Source organism: Cherax quadricarinatus, chromosome 80 (assembly GCF_038502225.1).
Source record: "Cherax quadricarinatus isolate ZL_2023a chromosome 80, ASM3850222v1, whole genome shotgun sequence".
Taxonomy (NCBI): domain Eukaryota; kingdom Metazoa; phylum Arthropoda; class Malacostraca; order Decapoda; family Parastacidae; genus Cherax; species Cherax quadricarinatus.
This window is the reverse complement of record NC_091371.1, coordinates 544,450-557,289: the sequence shown is the minus strand read 5'-3', so window position 1 is coordinate 557,289 and position 12,840 is coordinate 544,450. Positions and strand designations below refer to the sequence as shown.

At 40.2% G+C, this 12,840-nt stretch overlaps 1 protein-coding gene across 3 annotated transcripts in view; it reads right to left on the bottom strand.

Annotated features, from left to right (window-relative positions):
• Window positions 1-361: 361 nt before the first annotated feature.
• Window positions 362-12,840, bottom strand: part of LOC128702287 (galactosylgalactosylxylosylprotein 3-beta-glucuronosyltransferase P) — a 264,425-nt gene continuing 251,946 nt past the window's right edge. For all 3 annotated transcript variants that reach the window (XM_070102066.1, XM_070102065.1, XM_070102067.1), the window contains exons 7-8: window positions 5,155-5,265; window positions 362-564 (exon numbers count right to left, since the gene is read on the bottom strand). In XM_070102066.1, coding sequence (XP_069958167.1) covers window positions 445-564; window positions 5,155-5,265 — 231 coding nt within the window. In that variant the 3' untranslated portion in view covers window positions 362-444. The remainder of the gene's footprint in view (window positions 565-5,154; window positions 5,266-12,840) is intronic.

Below are 12,840 nucleotides of genomic sequence, written 5' to 3'. Positions count from 1 at the left end.
ATCGGGGGAATGTTGCATCTCCTGCCGAGTCTTTTGCTTTCATAGGGAGTGATTTTCGTGTGCAATTTTGGTACAGTTGGTAACAGATTATACTTAAGGCTACTTTAACAACACCTGATAATACTACACACACACAAATCCCACATAGAAGAGAGATGCTTACGACGACGTTTCGGTCCGACTTGGACCATTTACAAAGTCACACGGTATTGTGCCTTTTCTAGTTATTGTGACACAATATCTACCACAGCTATTCGCTGGTATACACAAGTATATTAAATATATTTTCCTAAAATTTTGATTTTTTTTTTTTTTAAAGATTCTCCCGGCCCGGACCTCATAGGTGAAACAAACTAAAAAATATATATTTTTTTTATTATATAAAAAATAATGTATAAAATTATATAAATATTTTCCGAGACAGTTAAAATACACGCTGAAAGCTTACGATTCTATCATCATCTTTTTCTCCAAAATTCTTAGATTAGTACCATTGTATTTGGATTGTAAGATTGTTCTTTGAGAAGGTCCATTCTTCTTGGTCTGTGTGTGCCAGACGTAAATCTGAAAAATAATCAATTATACATTTACATAATTGCATAGGAAGAGTAAAGTAATGACTTAAAGTTGTTGATTCTTGTTGATATACATCAAGTTGTTAACCCTTGTTAATATACATGAAGTTAACCCTTGTTAATAAACGTGTTGTTGTCCCTTGTTAATATACAACTATACTCTAGGCTTAGTATACAACTATACTCTAGACTTAGTATACAACTATACTCTAGGCTTAGTATACAACTATACTCTAGGCTCAGTATACAACTATACTCTAGGCTTAGTATACAACTATACTCTAGGCTTAGTATACAACTATACTCTAGGCTTAGTATACAACTATACTCTAGGCTTAGTATACAACTATACTCTAGGCTTAGTATACAGCTATACTCTAGGCTTAGTATACAACTATACTCTAGGCTTAGTATACAGCTATACTCTAGGCTTAGTATACAACTATACTCTAGGCTTAGTATACAACTATACTCTAGGCTTAGTATACAACTATACTCTAGGCTTAGTATACAATTATACTCTAGGCTTAGTATACAACTATACTCTAGATTTAGTATACAATTATACTCTAGACTTAGTATACAACTATACTCTAGACTTAGTATACAACTATACTCTAGACTTAGTATACAACTATACTCTAGACTTAGTATACAACTATACTCTAGACTTAGTATACAACTATACTCTAGATTTAGTATACAACTATACTCTAGACTTAGTATACAACTATACTCTAGGCTTAGTATACAATTATACTCTAGGCTTAGTATACAACTATACTCTAGGCTTAGTATACAACTATACTCTAGGCTTAGTATACAACTATACTCTAGGCTTAGTATACAACTATACTCTAGGCTTAGTATACAACTATACTCTAGGCTTAGTATACAACTATACTCTAGGCTTAGTATACAACTATACTCTAGACTTAGTATACAACTATACTCTGGACTTAATATACAACTATACTCTAGACTTAGTATATAACTATACTCTAGACTTAGTATACAACTATACTCTAGACTTAGTATACAACTATACTCTGGACTTAATATACAACTATACTCTAGACTTAGTATATAACTATACTCTAGACTTAGTATATAACTATACTCTAGACTTAGTATACAACTATACTCTAGACTTAGTATACAACTATACTCTAGACTTAGTATACAACTATACTCTGGACTTAATATACAACTATACTCTAGACTTAGTATACAACTATACTCTAGACTTAGTATACAACTATACTCTGGACTTAATATACAACTATACTCTAGACTTAGTATACAACTATACTCTGGACTTAATATACAACTATACTCTAGACTTAGTATACAACTATACTCTAGACTTAGTATATAACTATACTCTAGACTTAGTATATAACTATACTCTAGACTTAGTATACAACTATACTCTAGACTTAGTATACAACTATACTCTAGACTTAGTATACAACTATACTCTGGACTTAATATACAACTTATACAACTATACTCTAGACTTAGTATACAACTATACTCTAGACTTAGTATACAACTATACTCTGGACTTAATATACAACTATACTCTAGACTTAGTATACAACTATACTCTAGACTTAGTATACAACTATACTCTAGACTTAGTATACAACTATACTCTAGACTTAGTATACAACTATACTCTAGACTTAATATACAACTATACTCTAGACTTAGTATACAACTATACTCTAGACTTAATATACAACTATACTCTAGACTTAGTATACAACTATACTCTAGACTTAGTATACAACTATACTCTAGACTTAATATACAACTATACTCTAGACTTAGTATACAACTATACTCTAGACTTAATATACAACTATACTCTAGACTTAGCAAGCGAGCATACACTATGTCACAGTTATTATTATTCCAATAATTATTATTATTATTATTATTTACTTGTCAACAACAACAACAACAAAAATTCGTTGCCAAAGATATTTGAACGTATTAAGGGTATATTAAGGGTATATTAAGGGTATATTATGGGTATATTAAGGGTATATTCGGGTTGATGAATTCGAAAATGTCAATATCCCACAAAACGGCTCCAGTTTGGGGAATATTGTATATGCCTTCTCATATGCCTTCTCTAGATCGAAAAAGACCACTAGGACACAGTGGTTGCTAACGAAGGCATTTCAAATATATGTATTTTGCAAAGGCCAATATGGCCTTTGCGAAAGCCATGTTGGCGAGGGTAAAGGCTATTGTGTGTCTCTAAGAACCACATCAGATGTCTATTCACCAACTGTTCCCTCACCTTGCAGACCACACTGGTCAGGGAAATGGGACAATAGTGAGAAGCGTCAAGCCCTGAGGCACCAGGTTTGCGAAATGGTAGTACAATAGCCGATTTCCAGTGTTGTGGGAGAACCCCACGTTCCCAAATTAGATTGAAAAGACGTAAAAGAACAGGAAGGGCTGTAGAATGGAGATGGTGTAGCATAATGATGTGGATATCGTCAGGTCCCGGTGCCGACGGCCGGCACATGGAAAGCGTGGACTCCAACTCTAGAAGAGTAAAAGGTACATTATACGGCTCCAATACATTGGAGGAGAAATCTATATCGTGCACATAGGGGAAGACAAGGCAATGGAAGACACGTAGTCTTGCCAACAAGTGCATTTAGCATCGCGTTGACGCGGCAAGCAGCTGCCCTTGCCTGCTTAAAATCCAACAGACGCTCCACAGTACAGTTGTATCGATAACGGCCCCATGCAGCACGTTTTAAATGCACTTCGCGGGTGTGCGTAGGAGACCACCAAGGTACGCATGTCTGAGAATGCCTACCTGAGGTTTGGGGGAAAGAACAGGTTGCCACAGACAAGACTAAGGTCGAAAATTGGTGCGCCAGTTCATCAACAGACGACGAAAGGGGGTCCTTGCAACACATAGTAGGACGGGAGTATAACTCCTGATCTGCTCAGGCAAATTGCCAACGAAGGTTACGAAACGGTCGGGTATATGTAGCAGAAGTAAGGAGGATAGGAAAGTGATCACCATCATGTAAATCTGGAAGAGCAGACCACATGAAATCAAGTGCAGTGCGTGAGGAACAGACGGAAAGATCAATGAAGGAGAGAGACTGAGTGCGAGAGTCAAAATGGGTAGGAGCACCTGTATTTAAAATATGAAGAGGGAGAGAAGTGAGAAGAGTCTCCAACTGATCACCATGAGAGTCACAGTGGGATCCTTCCCACAGGTGATGGTGAGCGTTAAGTCACCCAACAGCAAGATGGGCGGCAGTAGAGAAGTAATTAAAAACGCAATATCAGAGAGACAGAATGCACCAGAGGGAGAAAGATAGAAAGAGCAAACTGTAATCCATCTGTGTAAATAAATCCGAGCTGCAGTATAATGCAGTGGGGAACGAATAAAAGCTTGCTGATACTGTATATCAAAGAACACAAGAAGCGTGCTTTCATTAAGTGATTCGTCAGGTAAAGGATCTTAAGAATATAATAGCATGTAACCCAAAATGGGGCGAATGACAGCAGCACGAATTTTGAGTTCTTGCAACCCAACACATACTGGGGACAACTGGGAGAGCAACACTTGGAGTTCTCCTCGATTGCCCCTAAGATCACGAATATTCCATTGTGAAAAAGACATTATGTACAGAAATAAAGTTGGCAACAATAAGAAATGATAAAACCTATGGACTATTAGGATACTTAAAGTCAACATGTGGTGGTAATGGTAAGCGTGTAAGCAAGGAAGAATGTGAATGTTGCGGAGGAATAGATTGTTGCGAGGGTTGTGAAGTAAGAGTAGAGGGAGTCCCGTTGTCCGTCAGGGGTGTCATCTCTGCAATATAGCAGGAAATAGTGTCTAACGTCTCAATCGTTAAGGAAGCTGACGATGCCATGATGTCAGAGACAGGAGAAGCATTGCAAAGAAAGGTCAAAGGAACTACAGAGGTGACCAAAGAGGTCTGAGGGGGGCAGGGAGTATGAACCTGGAGAGATGCGTCGGCTGGTGTAGAAGAGGCCTGCAGTGTAACAGGAGAGGAAGGAGGCTGGAGGACAACTATGGAGGAAGACAGGGGGGGAGAACAGGAGAAGAAAGAACTACACGAGGGGGAGGGTAAACCTCTACCTTCGTGTGAGAGCTGGAAAGAGGGTGAGAACGAGGCTCCGATGTGGGAGATATATTTTTTGCAGGTGATGGATGAGAAGTGCAGGTCTGCGAGGTTTCGTAGATTGCGTAGATTGAGAAGCAAGCGAGTGAGATGAAGAAGGAGGAGGAGGAAGTGGTGCGGAGGTAGGAGTGTCAGAGGATAAAACTGCAAAAGAATTAGAAACTGGGGTGACCCCAGAAGACACAGACATAGAGGGACAGAGGCAGGAGAACTGTTGAGGTTGTAGGACTTCGAGCTACTCAAGTATACAGGACACAAGAGCTGAGAGACAACCATAGTGTAAGTGAGGCCCTCAATTACACTATATATACATAGTGCTTTACACTATATATACATAGTGCATTTTTTTTTAAATTTGCATGAAAAATGACTTCCACAATTACCTTTGTACATTTATCTGCCTTAAATTCAATTTCTTCAGGTTCAATTTTAAGGCTTCTTAGAAAACCATCTTCTTCATATCCAGCTTTGTAGGGCATTTCTGCATTCTGCATCTGTCAACAAATATTTGTCAATATTTTCACTATATACATCTGAAAGATACTTGCACAGTAACACCTCATTATTATTATTATTATTGTAATTATTATTATCATTAGTTTTATTATTAATAATATATTGTCATCATCATAAGGAGGCGCAAAACACATAGGGGCCACATGAAGCTCAAAAAGGTAGGTAACTACGTTTTATCCCCCCCAAAAAAGAAGGTAACTACAGTTAATTGGATCAAGGCATTAAGACACCTTCCATAAAAGAAATCCCACCTCACTGATGAAGGCTTATAGAACCAACGAAATTTCTCGTCAAGACGGAACGCGACAGTAGCACCACAAGAGTTTAGTTCACTACCCATCACCACCTTCAACAATGTGCTTCTTGTTGTGAGAGCCTCTTGCTTGTGCACCTCACTGGTTATAATAATACTGATAATGTTTCTTTCATGACTCTTACAGCGTCGTACAGTTGTCCTGGGTAGGACATAATCTGCATATACACAATCAGGAGAGGTGTAAGGTAATGTTTATAACTTGTCTTCATACCAAGTCTCGTGTATTTTTATATCAAGTCTCGTGTATTTTTATACCAAGTCTTGTGTATTTTTATACCAAGTCTTGTGTATTTTTATACCAAGTCTTGAGTATTTTTATACCAAGTCTTGTGTATTTTTATATCAAGTCTTGTGTATTTTTATACCAAGTCTTGTGTATTTTTATACCAAGTCTTGTGTATTTTTATACCAAGTCTTGTGTATTTTTATACCAAGTCTTGTGTATTTTTATACCAAGTCTCGTGTATTTTTATACCAAGTCTTGTGTATTTCTACACCAAGTCTTGTGTATTTTTATACCAAGTCTCGTGTACTTTTATACCAAGTCTCGTGTATTTTTATACCAAGTCTCGTGTATTTTTATACCAAGTCTTGTGTATTTTTATACCAAGTCTCGTGTATTTTTATATCAAGTCTTGTGTATTTTTATACCAAGTCTCGTGTATTTTTATATCAAGTCTCGTGTATTTTTATATCAAGTCTTGTGTATTTTTATACCAAGTCTTGTGTATTTTTATACCAAGTCTCGTGTATTTTTATATCAAGTCTTGTGTATTTTTACACCAAGTCTTGTGTATTTTTAACCCAAATTTAACACCATGGAACTGAGAAAACCCACATGAATGAAAAAACACAATGTAAAATGTAACTGTCTATTTCGATCTCCGTTTAACATCCTAATATTGACTTTGTCTCCTCGTGTGTTTGCTGAATTTATCAACAAGTGTCGACTGCACTTTCACGTTCCATAATAGACAACTTGATTTATTCAACAACATTTAGTCATACAAGAGTATATTTTTTTTCCAATAACCGACGAAATTAATCGCAACCTAAAAATATATTTTATTTCACTGCAGTTGCCTTCTTAAGCTAAACCTGTTGACGTTGAAGAATGACTACGAGCAACATGATAGCAAGGTTAGTTAAGGTTCGTCGGGAAACAGGACAAGTGTTTCCTGACGCTGGTCTTAGATGAAGACCAGCAATTGGAGCTTTTCGTCATCTGACCGAGGCCTTCCACTGGCTTACCGGTCCACCCCTTTAAAAATTATCGTCATAGTTATAACCATTTATTTTTTTGTGATAGCAACGTACCAAATACAGATAGGAATTGATAGGGTGCGCAGGGAAAGCTTGTTCGAGAGGTAAGAACAGAAAGATGACGGTTCAGCTGGAAGTTGAAAAGACAAGTTACATGGATGTTAAGAAGTGTTTCTTCAGCCTCAGAGTGATCGGGAAATGGAACGACCAGGACTGTGGAGTGGCAGAGGTAGAAGCCATGCATATAGTCTTAACATGAGGAACAATAAGGCTCTCAAAGCCAGAAGACTGTGAATTCAGTTGCGACCATTGATGAGGCAGTGCCAGGCTCTGAGACTCGTCCCCTGCAACCACATTTAGGAGAGTACATATTTTTGAAAACACACACACATACACACACACACACACTTTGATTGCATTTTCTTGGGCTGCAAGAAGGCGTTTGACAAAGTTCCACACAAGAGATTAGTGCAAAAACTGGAGGACCAGGCAGGGATAACAGGGAAGGCACTACAATGGATCAGGGAATACTTGTCAGGAAAACAGCAGCGAGTCATGGTACGAGGCGAGGTGTCAGAGTGGGCACCTGTGACCAGCGGGGTCCCACAGGGGTCAGTCCTAGGACCAGTGCTATTTCTGGTATTTGTGAACGACATGACGGAAGGAATAGACTCCGAAGTGTTCCTGTTTGAAGATGACATGAAGTTGATGAGAAGAATTCATTCGATCAAAGACCAGGCAAAACTACAAAGGGATCTGGACAGGCTGCAGACCTGGTCCAGCAATTGGCTCCTGGAGTTCAACCCCACCAAGTGCAAAGTCATGAAGATTGGGGAGGGGCAAAGAAGACCGCAGACGGAGTACAGTCTAGGGGGCCAGAGACTACAAACCTCGCTCAAGGAAAAAGATCTCGGGGTGAGTATAACACCAGGCACATCTCCTGAAGCGTACATCACCCAAATAACTGCTGCAGCATATGGGCGCCTAGCAAACCTCAGAACAGCATTCCGACATATTAATAAGGAATCGTTCAGGACCCTATACACCGTGTACATTAGGCGCATATTGGAGTATGCGGCACCAGTTTGGAACCCACACCTAGCCAAGCATGTAAAGAAACTAGAGAAAGTGCAAAGGTTTGCAACAAGACTAGTCCCAGAGCTAAGAGGTATGTCCTACGAGGAGAGGTTAAGGGAAATCAACCTGACGACACTGGAGGACAGGAGAGATAGGGAGAACATGATAACGACATACAAAATACTGAGAGGAATTGACAAGGTGGACAAAGACAGGATGTTCCAGAGATGGGACACAGCAACAAGGGGACACAGTTGGAAGTTGAAGACACAGATGAAACACATGGATGTTAGGAAGTATTTCTTCAGCCACAGAGTAGTCAGGAAGTAGAATACAGTGGACCCCCGGTTAACGATATTTTTTCACTCCAGAAGTATGTTCAGGTGCCAGTACTGACCGAATTTGTTCCCATAAGAAATATTGTGAAGTAGATTAGTCCATTTCAGACCCCCAAACATACACGTACAAACGCACTTACATAAATACACTTACATAATTGGTCACATTTGGAGGTGATCGTTATGCAGGGGTCCACTGTAGTTTGGGAAGTGATGTAGTGGAGGTGTCAGCATAGTTGCTGATCCCCTACATGTGTTGTATATCTTATCTGTGTATCATAGTACCATCCACATGTTTTACATACACGACCCCTTTGCTGGACGTAGTGACTGTTTGTATGCCTTCACAGGATGTGGCATGAGTGCGTGGGACGTGCTACCTCACTCTCAGTCCACGCATAGGTCTACCAGGCAACACACGGCAGGTTGGGCTCCCTTTTCTCATACTCTGCAATATAGTGTTACCATCCAATAAATATGTTTATCTTCAACCTTCGTTATCTCCTTCGAACCCCCACAACAAATGGTGGCAGCGGTGGGATGTAATTCTGACGATTACAGCAATTTCTGGAGATAAATTTCTACTGAGCCGGTTGCCATCCTGTGACGCTAGGCCTGCCAAGACGGGTGACGCTCAACAATCCCAAGCCAGCTACTCCAAGCAAGCTTTCACCAGCCTATTGCTTCACTTACTGGTCAGTCTCTGTGTATTAGCATTTTATTTGCTTATTTGCATTACTTCCGAGGGGTTGACCCGGGTTTGCAAAGTAAGCCAAGCCACCAAGCCAGTCTGTGGGGGGGAGTCCAGCCCAGCCCTACACCATACCAGCCTTGCCTGCTAAGCCAGCTTTCCACCCCTGCTGTGTTCATTGTTACAAGTTATCAAGCCAGTATGTGTGAAGGGTTAAGCCAAGCCAGCCAGCAACTAACCCAGGTGACTAACCCAGTACTCAAGCAAGCCACATGGGTACAGTCTTCTTCATCACTTTGTGCTTCTAGTTCTGGCTGTTCTGAGTGCTTTATCATCCCTGTGGTGTTGTGGTATTTTGTGGGTTTTTAAGCCAGCCCGGCTTAGAATATTTTCGTGCCTAGTGCAGGTGTCCCCAGAGTGGCTTATGCCCTTCATCCCATAGACCCAGTCACCACGTGGTGTCTCGCCGCACTGCCTCAAGCACTCGCCCACCTCACCCACTACCACTGTTTTTTTTTTTTACCCTTATCACGGGTTCTAGCACCATATTTTATGGACCACAGAGGGGCTCAAGAGACAAGAGTATTCCTTTGACCCTGTGCGCCATTGTAAAAGCCTCCTGTGTTTGTCCATCATTGATTTAAGCGCAAATTCATCGAGCCGTCAACGTGTTGTGGGTAGCAGTGAATGCCGCCAGCCACCAGACTCCAGCTTCTACCTACTTTCACTACCATCTCTCTCATTCTCCACCAACGTCATTACAGTGATCATATAGAGACATTTGCGAGTGTTGAGACAATTTTCTTGACTGATTTCTTAGTGACATTCAGTGAATCTTGATCAGTGTTCATTATATCTTGTTTGCAATATTTTTTTCTCTTTCATCAGTGTTAATTTTCGTGCTTTATTTATGTCTGTTGTGTTGTGTTTATTTTTTTATATATACTTGAAGTAAGTACTTTAATGTTTTTCCTTGTTGTGTGCAATATATAAGCAGTATAACCTTGTGTTTACACCTCACAATTATCTTGTGTTCACAGTCTTGTGTTCCTTGCCTAGTAATTTATGCAGTGAAGTAATTCAGTAACTTGTTACCTTATATTCTGCATCACAACTCAGTGTTGTCACAGTTATTTTTTTTCTCCCAGCATTTGTGTATTCTTGCTGTTTTTGTTTTCATTCATATGCTATTTTTTTTTCTTCTGTGTGTTGAACATTCTTGTCTTAATTCCTTTCATTTAGCCAGTGTCTAATTTGTCTTATCTCCACAGATAATAGTGTTAAAGAAAGACAATTATTTTCCAATTTTTCACACCACAAGCTTCATTGCAAGAAAATTCTCATAGTATTGTGCATATATTGATGTGTTTTGTTCCTGCATCACTATAAGTGCTCAAACCTTTTCCCTGTTTTGTGTTTTTGCATCTATTATTTTTCATATTTCATTGAACAAATTCACTCTCAGTGCAATTTTTGCCCCAGTCAACCCGTCCCATGGTGACAGTAGGTGATAACGAGTACACCATCCCTGTTCACAATTCCTTTGAAGCTTTAAGCAGCCTTGAGAATGACAATCCCACTGTTGATGTTGCTTCACACGTCTCTGACGTAGATGAATTTTGGGATGAAGTGGAACATGCCTTCTCCGATGACAGCCCACCTTTTTGTTTGCACATAACTCCCAATGAAACGATAGGTCCTCTAGTGCAAGCATCTATTCATAATGTGCCTGTTCTTGTGTCCATGGACTCTGGTGCACAAGTTAATATCATCAGGTCTAGTTTGTTTAAAGATAAGCAGTTATGACGTGCCCTCCTCGTAGAACCAACTACTGTAACCTCCCTTAGTGGAGTAGCTGGTTCCCTTCTGCATGTCCGAGGTCAGACTTCACTCACCTTTTCTATCCAAGGTAGAGACTTTACTGCTTCTTTCCTTGTTGTTGACAAGATTACTTTCCCTGGTGACCTTTTACTGGGATTTGCTTCTATGAGAGACTTACATATTGTGCTTGACCCTTACCGATGGCATGCCCAAATTGACGACTTGATCGTTCCATTTTGGGGTTACCAGCTTGGATCAGAGATCTGCCATACTGCTGCAGAGTACGACATTCGGATTAAGTCCTTACAAGCCAGTGCATTTTCCAGTAGCGTACGCAAGTGGTCAGGCACTAGTAACTCTGTCACTCCCATCTGTGTTCCACCTACACCTTCAGACATGCAAGATAGTGTATTGCCTAAAGTGTCCGAGGATGCTCAGACTGCCTTGAGTGCTCAGCCTATTCCTGCAATGTCTGCTAGTCCAAGTAGTAGTTTCTCCACAGGGGACGCCTTGTCGGAAAACGATTACTTGAAGCTAGTAATGCCATCTCTTGTTGATGTCACATGCCATCTGCAGAAAGACGTCTCTGTTGCGGCTAGTGCTCTCACTAGAGTGTCTGTTGCTGTCCCTAGTGTTCCAGATGGTGATAATGTCCTAGTTGACAGTGATTCCTGCAAGGTCAAGGGTTTATTTGTTGAACCTTCCTTACATGTTGTAAGAGACAGTAAGATCCATTTATTCCTTGCTAACACTTCGGATCACAGTGTTCGTCTCAGAGCAAATACCAATCTCGTTGACCTGGTTCACTATCCTTACCCTGTTCAAGTACAGGATGACTTGCCACCTGACCAGTGGGTCAGTGCTATTTCAACAGGGGAGACCTCATCCACTCCACTGGATTAATCCATTCCACCAGTTGAGGAGAAAGATTTAGCTCCCACTGACTTCCCAGACGAGATCAAGCATTTGTTGACTCTGTTGAACAAACGTCATAAAGCCATTGCCTTACCAGGTGAGATGGGCATAACGAGCTTATTGTCCCATTGTATTCCACTTGAACCTGGTACTAGACCTATCTATATACCTGCGTACAGAATGCCTCATTCTCAAGTTGCTGTCGCAGAAGAATTGATCAATCAGATGTTCGATGATGGAGTTATTGCACCTAGCAGTTCACCCTGGAATGTGCCCTTGAGCCTAGTACCTAAGAAGGACAGTACTTGGCGCCCAGTAATTGACTTTAGGAAGTTAAATGCGAAAACTATTCCAGATCGCTTCCCACTTCCTGTACTTCGTGATCTTTTACGTAACATCGGAGATAACAAAGTCTTCTCAACCCTGGACTTGTTACAAGGGTTTTGGCAAGTCCCTCTTCACAAGGACAGCCAAGAGTTAACCGCATTCTCCACTCCCACAGGTCATTATCATTTCCTCCGTATGGCCTTTGGATTATGATCCTCCCCTATCACATTCTCTAGGCTCATGACCAATATCTTTAGAGGTCTCATAGGTAAAGCACTTATGGTGTACTTAGATGATGTAATCGTCATGTCCGAAGATGTGGATACACATTTGAAAAGACTTGATGTAGTACTTGGTAAGCTTGAAGAAGCCAATTTTAAGATCAAACTGTCCAAATGCCAATTTTTCAGATCAGAAATTAAGTTTCTGGGTCACATAGTCACTCCTAGAGGGGTTATGACTGATCAAAGTAAAGTAACGGCAGTACTAAATTTTCCATCCCCCAAAACTGCTGATGCCGTAAGATCCTCTGTGGGTCTAGCAGGTTTTTATAGATCTTTCAATGCTAATTTTTCTTCAATAGCAGCTCCTCTAACTGAATTGCTTAAGAAAGATGCTCCTTTTGTTTGGACCTTCCATCAAGAAAGAGCAATCCAGACTCTAAAAGAAAAGCTAACATCCACTCCAATTTTGAAATTTCCAGATTTTTCTAAGCCCTTCTATCTGACAGCTGATGCTAGTTCAATTGGTATAGGTGCCGTACTAGCTCAGAAGACTGATGGCAAGTACAACGCAGTTGCATTTG